The sequence below is a fragment of the Larimichthys crocea genome, chromosome VIII, assembly GCF_000972845.2.
Source record: "Larimichthys crocea isolate SSNF chromosome VIII, L_crocea_2.0, whole genome shotgun sequence".
In the NCBI taxonomy this organism is placed as follows: domain Eukaryota; kingdom Metazoa; phylum Chordata; class Actinopteri; family Sciaenidae; genus Larimichthys; species Larimichthys crocea.
Window position 1 is genome coordinate 15,228,183 of NC_040018.1, and position 10,123 is coordinate 15,238,305.

Below are 10,123 nucleotides of genomic sequence, written 5' to 3' on the forward strand. Positions count from 1 at the left end.
TTTGGTCAGAATGCTTCGAATGGCTCAATAGTGGGGTGTGTGAACTAGAACTCTTTCCATGTTTGTGGAAAGAGGACATTAACTGTGGAGACACTGAACAAATCACCCTTGATACATACTGCAGCTTTCCATACACTAACCCTGTTACTCTGTGATCACCGCATGATAACACAGTGTGACTGTGCTTGATGGTCAAATGATGTCATTGTTCCTAGTTCACCTGAAGCTATGGTTGAGACTGTTATAACTTTTCATGTGATCCATCTGCAGTATAGAAACAAGCTGTGTATGAGGCTCAGCGGCTGTCTGATGTGACTCAAATGTTTCCACCACTGCTGCGCAGGAAATAAGCCATTCTTGTACAAGTGAAGCAAAGTACAGTAACTTAATTACCATCACTGCTCCAAAAAGATCAAAAATGTATTTCTACCTTTCTTAAATGTGTTGTGATAAATGATTTAAAGTCAAACAAGTGGAAATGTGTGTAGGGCTGCAGTTACTGATGATTTTAATTATCTAGATTATTTTCTTGATTCATTTATTAATCTTTTGATCAACTTGGTGAAAAAAGTCCTGAGCAAGCAAAGCAGCAAATCTTCACATTTGAGATTGTTTGGTATTTTTGCTAGATAAGAATATTAAAATGATTAATCAGTTATCAAAATAGGTGCAGATTAATCGTCTGGCTTGTATTGTAATGGCAGTTGATCAATGGTTTCTGAAAACCATGATTTACACCACTGTGCATTCATGTCAGGTCACCACATTGAGCTTAGCTTGCGTGGAACTTACGTGACTACACATATAAACCTCCTTTGAGAAGCACAACTGCAATGTAACTCCATCCCATGATGCAGTTTGATTTACATGACTTCTTTAAAAGCTATGGCCTACAATTTTGATGACAACACACACTAAATTACACCCATGAATAAATTCTAAGCAATAAATTTAATTAGGAAAGTAAATTTGCAGAACATTAAACTATCTCAATAAATCTAGCATCTTACGTAGGAACTGTGTCTTGTCTTGGCATGAAATACAATCATTACGTACCAATAAGTGTTGATTTTTATATTTATCTGCTAAACATACTACCATTGTTAACAAGGCATCAAAGTAACTATCTCATTTAGCAGGTAGTAGCCATTAAAATTATGTTAAAGTATGACAAACAAGTTGTCTAGCCAGGTTTTATACTAGAAACTTTGACATCTTTTAGCTGCAAAAAACATCTTTTAGACCGCTCAAATTTAGCTGTGATGTCTGAAGACTGTTGGAATATCTCCTGTATACCAAATAGTCTTTATATTAACACTAATATATTTCTAGCTATGGTAAATAAAATGTGCCTTTTACAAGCAACCTTATGGATCTTTCCACATCATTTGTGTGGGTCCACTGTGTGTCAGTAAAGCCGCATATGTGACACATTTAGAAAGATGTATGTTTGCTGTGCTTTGTTCAACTAAATATTTCTTCCTTGAAGTCACAAGTGACAAGTGTTGTTAATGGCATTAATGTCTGCGTGACTGAGGCACAACAATATTTACTGCAGAATTTGACCCAAACGACTTTGTATTTATAGAGTTTAAAGCTGCAGGGACAGTTCATACATTTCTTTGCTGTATATATAAATATACATGTAAGGTTAGAATCTGTTTTTACACCAGGATATTTGTAATAAGATACAAGTTTCAGCTTCCGCCCTGCAACTTACAACACTGGGTGTGACAATATCTGTTGACCTCTTAATGAAGAACATACAAACTGTTTTATCTATGTTTATGTGAATAGTGGTTATTAAGCCACTGTGTGACATAGGCCACCACTGCCATGAGCTTACATGTGGCTTGATGTTTGGTATGTAGATGACATTAGCATCTATGTGCATTTAAAACTCATAGTCATTGTAACAGTAACCCCAGAATTTATCCCTGTGGTTCCCCGACACAACAAAGGGCTGATGACAGTCACTATTTATCATCGCTCTCTGTGCTCTGCCTTCCAAATAGGATTGCATCGTTTCAATAACATTATGGAAGAAGTTGACCTTTGAAAACTTGGCAAGAAGAACAAAATGAACCATAGTGACAAAGGCTTTCTTCAGATCTAATAATATGGTTCCAACTATCCAACTTATCTAGTTTAGATTTCATATTTTCCAGGAGAAAGCAGTTAGTAGTTTCCATTGAACGGTTAGATCTAAAATCTAAAAGGGCTGTTCTTATGGTGGCCTGTAAGATGATCTGCTTCATATCTTTCAGTTACCTTTGACATCATAGTTACTAAGCTAATAGACCTTGTAACTGTTTTCTAATGAGGTCTTATTATATCTGTTGTTGTAGCATGCTCTTGGAAAGACCCCTTCATTAATGGATATATTGTTAGCATATTGGACCAGACAAATGCCTATTAAACCTTTTCAGGAACATTGTGTCCAGTCCATAGACATGTTTCTTTCAGGAATTACTTAATCTCGAACATGGGTTGATTGTAATTAACATGCATGCCTTAGTAGACTGGCTTTGTATCCTCTGTGTCCATGGTGATTTCTACAGAATATCAAAAGTTGCTATTCAAGCTTTATGTGATTAGATCATTAGTTACTGAATGTAAACAAATCATTAGCTCAGGAATGTTGATTCACAGTTCACAGTTACAGAATTGATATGGACCAAGTTTGCTGGATTTCAGTTATATAATAGTTTATATAACTATGTGTATTATGTAACTGTTTGTATCTGATGACCAGTTGAATTAAAATCAAAGTTTCATATTTCTAAGAAACTTTCAGAACTTTTTTGGAACTAGAAAATAGTTCATTTAATCATATATCACTTTATTTCAGTTCATGCATGAAGTAACCCGAGTTAACATTCCTTAACTGATTAACTGATGATGAACTAAACACTGTAGTGGTGATCAACAGGCGTTCATAACATACTGCGTTAATGATTGCATCATACCATGTAATAGTTAAGTTATACTTAAGTATGCGTTTTGTATTTTCATCGTACATGTTATAGTATTTATATGAACAAACTTGTAGAGAGGCAAAAGATGAACAGGGCTGAATCCACACTGTCACCGCCCTGCTTTCCTCTCCTTTTTGCCCCATAATTACGCGCGTGTCACATATTACTGACAGAGGGCCGCAGTCCAGCTGACGTTTGCGTGAGAGGAGGAGTCGCCTGAAGAGCTTCAGAATGTAGCATCGCTTTGAGAAATGTTCAAGCAAGACACAGTCTTTGATCCCTGGCACTACCAAAGACACTTTGAAACGGTCTGAACTGATATCTGGGAGTTCAGCGCATATGCGTGTCGAGATCCTTCTGAGATTGAAGAGAGCCATGAATGTTTTGACTGGGATGGACATTTTATGGATCTCAATGCTGGACCAGTTGCGCTCATGGTAAAGAAAACGATTTGCGCCAAGGAGACAAACTATTTACAAGGACAGACGCGCCAACTCTCCAGACTGCTGGTGCTTTGACTGTTTCCCCAGCAGCAGAGAAGTATCCTGCTCATTAATGGCTTAAATAAAGTATTTAAGCCATTAATGAGTATTGACAGTGCGTTAAACTGTTGTTAAAGTGGGCGCTTTAGATTTGGATCTTTGGAAACGTTGATGGGTTCAGCAACTGAACAACTGCACGGACGAGTCGCTTGATCTTTTTTTCCCATCACAGGACAGTCTGTAAACCAGTCAGTCATTATATAGAGGTCAGACATGGAAATGACCAACAGGTCCATGCATAACCCCTCCATCCTTCATATAGACTTCACCCCGCTTCATGACTTTATGGAGGAAAATGAAACAAACCTCACCACGGGAGAACGAAACTCGTTGGGCTGCGTGCAGATCCGTATCCCCCAGGAGCTCTTCCTGGCTCTGGGGATCATCAGCCTAGTGGAGAACATCCTGGTTGTTCTGGCCATCTACAAGAACCGCAACCTGCATTCGCCCATGTACTACTTCATCTGCTGCCTGGCCGTGTCCGACATGCTGGTCAGTGTCAGCAACGTAGTGGAGACCATATTCATGCTTCTCAGCGACCACGGCTTTCTGGACGTACAACCTGGCATGCTGCGCCACCTGGACAACGTCATCGACGTGATGATCTGTAGCTCCGTGGTCTCTTCGCTCTCCTTTCTGTGCACCATCGCCGCGGATCGCTACATCACCATCTTTTACGCGCTGCGCTATCACAGCATCATGACAACGCAGCGCGCCGTCACCATCATCGTAGTGGTGTGGCTGGCCAGCATCACCTCCAGCATCCTCTTCATCGTATACCACACGGACAACGCCGTCATCGTGTGCCTCGTGACCTTCTTCTGCACCACTCTGGTGTTTAACGCTGTTTTGTACCTGCACATGTTTATCCTGGCGCACGTGCACTCCCGGCGCATCATGGCCTTCCACAAAAGCAGGCGCCAGTCCACAAACATGAAGGGAGCGATTACCCTCACCATCCTGCTTGGAGTCTTCATTTTATGCTGGGGTCCCTTCTTCCTCCACCTTATTCTCATTCTCACCTGCCCAACTAGCCCCTTCTGCAATTGTTTCTTCCGAAATTTTAATCTTTTCCTCATCCTCATCATCTGTAACTCGCTCATCGATCCGCTCATCTACGCGTACCGCAGTCAGGAGCTGCGTAAAACCTTACAGGAGCTGGTCCTGTGTTCTTGGTGCTTCGGTGTGTGACACCGGATGCATTTAAGATGAAAACGAGAGCATCAGGATATCAATAATGTCGGCTACCTCTTTTTCCTGAGTGGACATTGTGTCAGAAGCTGAAGTAAGCCGGGACTGATGCATGCTTGAAATGGCAGAACATGATGGTGCGCGACACTGCACATAAAAAAAAAATTGCATCTCTTTTAAAACATATCAGTATGGATTTGATGACTTTTTCCACACATGGGCTTCACTTTTATTTTGGTTTATTTATTGTTGCGTTACGCCACTGTGTTCATGCACTGCGAAAATATCTGGAACATTTAATCCAATATTGACTTTCTAAACTAAATCTGGACTAAACTGTAGTACTGACAATCATTTTGTTCTTGTTAAACAAATCAAAAGTTATCTCTTCTGTAGATCAGCTTGTTTTGTCTCTTTCTGTTGGTCCAAATATGTGATCTGTCTTAACTCTCTTTAAAAACATTTTTTTTTATGTAATGAAGCAAAGAAAGTGAAAATCCGCACTGGAAATATGTTCAAATATATCTCTGAGCTGAATTTCTTCTTTTATTATATTAGAACTGAATGTTAGTGCAGTGTAGTTTTTTTTTAATCCTATTGGACTGGACACATCATTTTGTCTTGGTGAGCCTCCCCATTGTTTATAGGATATTCTCCTTTGAAATAACCTTGAACAAATGCATTTAGCCAGAAGTTGGTTCTTTTTTTAGGAAGCTTAACTAAATAATCTTTGGCATGCGACGCTTTAAATATATTGTGGCGTGTAATTACCACGTGAGATCTTGTATTAAATGATTTTTATGTCCAGGCCCTGTGACTTCCTCCCTTGCTCCCTTGCATTCATGCTTTACTGTTAACATAATCAAAATATTTCCGCATCGCATCAACGAAAAAAAAAAGCGTTAATTCTAATGATGTTAATTAATTTGAGCTGAAACAGACATTTTGTTTCATTTAGCAATGAATTGGTCAGGATAATTTGTTCAAGCGTGGGGAAAAAGAGCAGGAAATATATGAAATAAGAGAAATGATATAAACCCATGTTGCATGTTGTCTGTTTCTGTGGGGTTGTGTGTGAATTAAATATCCGGATGACTAAAGAAAAAAGCAAAACCACATGAACGGCCTCGTTTGATAGGCCTAATGCCCAGGGCATACGATGGTTTATGAAAGAAGGCATGCCGAAATTATATTTCAGGAAGTTTGGTGTGGTTCTGTGCCTAAAAAAGGTTTGGATGAGCCTGATTTCTGCTCCAAGCGAGATATTAATGTCAGGTGAGGAGGTTTTTGCTACTACAGCAATTAATACTTTTATGTCTGGTGCAGACGCAAAAGTCCAGCAAATATATATATATATTATAACAATTTTATTTGATTAAATTGTCCTGAAATGTACTTCAAGATACAACCTGTGGCTCTGAATATAAGCTTACTATTTTTAAACATTCTATTTCATGTATCCTATAATATCCTCTATATTGATCCTAGGATTTGTTGTAATATATATGTTACATATTATATTTTAGACTCCTATAGAAAAACTGAAATACAACATGTCTGTAATTCAGAAATGTATATTCTTTTTCTCTCACACAACAGAAGTGCTTTGACACAGATGTTACCAAATTAAGCCAAAAAGACTCACAGATCCCATGATAAATAATCAAACTGCACTGGTTAGATAATGGCTACCATGTAATGTGAAATATACATGTTAATACTGACATTAATGTAGACTGTTGTACACTGTACTTGAATAATTCCTGCCAGAGAATTTGCTGCTGAGTAAGTCCCCATGGTTATCACTGAATTCACTGATATTTTCTATTGATTTAAAATTCTAACTTACTGTATTTTACTTTTATTTATTTGTAACTGCATTTTTGTCACATAACTTTCAGTCAATCTGTATTTTCTTCTTTGTGGTGTTGGAGTGAATATACAGTATGGTTGTCAGGTATCCGCTACATAAAGCTTTGTATTAAAAGTAATGAGACTGTTGCACACAGTGCTTTGGTAGGCCTATATCCTCTAGTGAACCTGGTTAAACAACACATATTATAAATGCTGTAGGTATATGTATATATGTATAAAAAGACAACTGCAGTATGCACTGAAACTTAGTAAAACAGCAAACGATTTACAGTTTTTTTTGTTTTTTTTTTACATCTGTTGCATGTCTGTCCTGGGCAAAAGATTCCCTCTCTGTGGCACTTCTAGAGGTTTCTTCCATTTTGACCTGTTTAAAGGGTATTATGGGGGGAGGTTTTCCATATCTGAAACTGGGGTCAATGGATATAGGGTGTTGCAAGCTGTAGAGATTGTAAATCTGCCTAAGGCAAATTGTGATTTTGGGCTATGTAAATTAAATTTGACCATAGAAGGAATGTATGTTATATTTAATCCCTGGAATTGTTTACATGTTATCTATTTGTCCCAAATAAAGAGATCATAATAAAGCTTGTGGTAAGTTAATGATGAACAGAAGTATTAGTATTGTTCACTCCTCCAATATGATTATGCTTAGTTAGCAGGTTGTTTTAGTTCTTTAAAGGCCAAATATTCAAATCAAATGCTTCATTCATACAGTATGAATGCTAACAAGATAAGAGTTCGAATTTTTTTCTAGGAAATGGCTGTGCAAGTACCACCTTTATCAAATTATGGCTTCTGATTGTGGATACAGATGTAAAAGTCTCAATTCACAACACCTTTACAAGAATCTCTGCGATATAACTCGAGACAGAGGGCACAAATTTAATCACGTCTTTGAACTCATTTACATGCAACATGAACACTTCTTTTTTTATTTCATAGAAAACAATGTGCAATACAACATTTGCTCTCAGCAGACAGAGGGTCCATTGATATATAACACAACAGAGACGTTTTTGAAATGCTCAGTTTTAAACTCATGATCAAGTTCAGTTACTGTGCTGTAAATAACATCATTGAGGGGAAGGGGATTTCCAATGAGAACAAATATCAATCATCATCCTGGATTCAAGAGAGAAATTCATACATTTAGTATCTTTATCATATTTCATAGTTCCTATGAACTGAAGAAATAAAAAAAAATACAAAATAAAAAATAAAAAATCCAGTATGGGTGCAACTCATCTCATCATCAGATATTAACAGTATGTGATATGTTTAATTAATTAATTATGTACAGCAAGAGCAGTTGTTTGTATTAATAATAACTTCCACACATAAACTGAAAAACATATTTTGTGAAAAATGATGCAGTCCATGTACTTGAGAGCTGATATGTTTAAGACCATGGAGGACAAGACCTTACCTGAATATTCCAAAATGAAATAAATTTACAATTACATTTTAATTAAATTACTACATAAATCAATTGCCAAACAAAATTACAAATGAATTTATACATTTTCATTTTTCAAAGTTTCATGAATAAATGTTTAAATTACTGAATATATATTTTATTTATATTATTATTATTATTATGAAGAAGAAGATATACTTTATTAATCCCACAATGGGGAAATTCTTTTTACACTCTATTTTTTATATGTTACATGCATTTTAACCCAGACACACACATGCAGTACAAGGGCTCATAGACATGCAGTTGGGGAGAGATGGTGGAGTGATGGGCAGCCCCCCTGAGAAGCACCCAGCGAGCAGTTTTGGGGGGATCGGTGCCTTGCTCAAGGGCACATCGGCAGTGCCCAGGAGGTGAACTGGCACCCTTCCAGCTACCAGTCCACCTTCCATATTTTGGTCCACGCGGGACTTGAACGGCCACCCCCCGGTTACCAAGCCAAGTCCCGATGGACTGTGCTACTGCCGCCCAGAATTGTTACTTTTGGCCAGTATATTACTATTACTATATTTTTATTAAATTATTTCACAAAAAAAGTCAGTGTTGGTCCTCCATGTGTGCAGAAGAGTCTAATTGATTGACATTACATCCTGGATGATTATCAGAGAACAGAGGGGGACAAAAATGTTGTGTTTCTAAAAATGTTCCATCACTGTCGTAAATAAAATAATAAATAAGGAAGCAGACATAGACATGGCATAGGGACGCCACTTGACTGTAATTATTGTTGATTAGCTCAAAAGATGACCAAAGTGTGACTGCATTATTTCCAGGGAGCAGCATGTTTACAGTTAAGATTGTGACTTCTTCCTTCATTTAGCTGCACAATGCAGCTCTGTTTGAATCTCCACAGCTGAAGTTCAAACAACAAACACACTCAAGTTACAATGACCCAAAGTTATCCATATGACCAGAAACCAAGGCTCTCACCCTCAGGGGTGAACACAAATAAAATATATTTAAATAAACTAAGACTGACTTCCTAAAAAGATAAATGTAGCCTGAAATACTGAAACAGAAAAAAACGTAAGACCCCAAGAGTAGTTTTTATCATGCTGATTCTGATAAGGCTGCTGCCATCATACAAAATGTCCTCACTTGACTTTTCTACACTGAATGGTGCATCTGTGTGCAATTTGACTCTTTGTCTCACAGGTTGAGTCGGTTGGCTTTACATTGAACCATTGAGCTTTACATTGATTTTGAATGTAATGTCTTCTTCGTGACCCCGCAGGACTTTCAGACAAAGACAGACATGATTGTCAGTATTTTTGTTATATAAGCACTGATGTGAAAAACAGTGATATGAATTATGTTCTCAAAAGAATATTATTATTAATGCACATTTATGCATAAACTTAACATTCCCTGTAAATTGAACACTTTCTTTTTTGTTATTTGCTCATATTCAGTTGAGAGTTTTTAGAGCATTTTCATTTACAAAGCTCCAAGATAAACCTGTTTGTTGTAGCTCTGTACTCAGTGTTTCATAAGTCATAGACATATGCCAGAACTAATATAAATAGTTGCTCTGAATGATCAAATTTCAGTTTATTTCAAATTTAATTGACAGACAATATGACATAGTGGTGTGATTTTATGAATGTATCGTAAACCATGCATACTATATTTGCTGTAATGAGTTGATGTTTTATCTTACAAACAGTTTAGGTCAGTGACATCACCAATACTCACGTTAAATATAGTCTCTGAGAATGAGAGGAGCGGATGATTTGTAGTGCTTAAAGTGCCTTAAAATAGTAGCCAATATACCTAGTATTAAGTAGCCATGTTTTGATATTGAAGAAGGAGTTTTAAAAGTGTTTCATCCCTGCTTAAGCTCAGGAAACGTCACAGCTCAAAACATACAGTTTGACATGGAATTGCTTGCAGAGGAAACTAATGCTTCCTTATCTTAAGGCTGCTTTCATAACTGTGACACTAGATATTTGTAGACACAGAAACACATTATTGTAATTAATGACTATTTTCACTAGCAAGTAAGCCAGGTCTACTATTCTGTTAGTTAGACAAAGGGTTCAGGAAATGATCTGCTCCTT

The 10,123-nt window shown here is 37.2% G+C and overlaps 1 protein-coding gene across 1 annotated transcript; it reads left to right on the plus strand.

The window, feature by feature from the left end:
* The first annotated feature begins 3,585 nt into the window (after positions 1–3,585).
* mc1r (melanocortin 1 receptor) lies at positions 3,586–5,138 on the plus strand. Its single transcript, XM_010741507.3, has one exon. The coding sequence runs from the start codon at positions 3,734–3,736 to the stop codon at positions 4,709–4,711; it is 978 nt and encodes a 325-aa protein (XP_010739809.1). The 5' UTR covers positions 3,586–3,733; the 3' UTR covers positions 4,712–5,138.
* Positions 5,139–10,123: the final 4,985 nt, after the last annotated feature.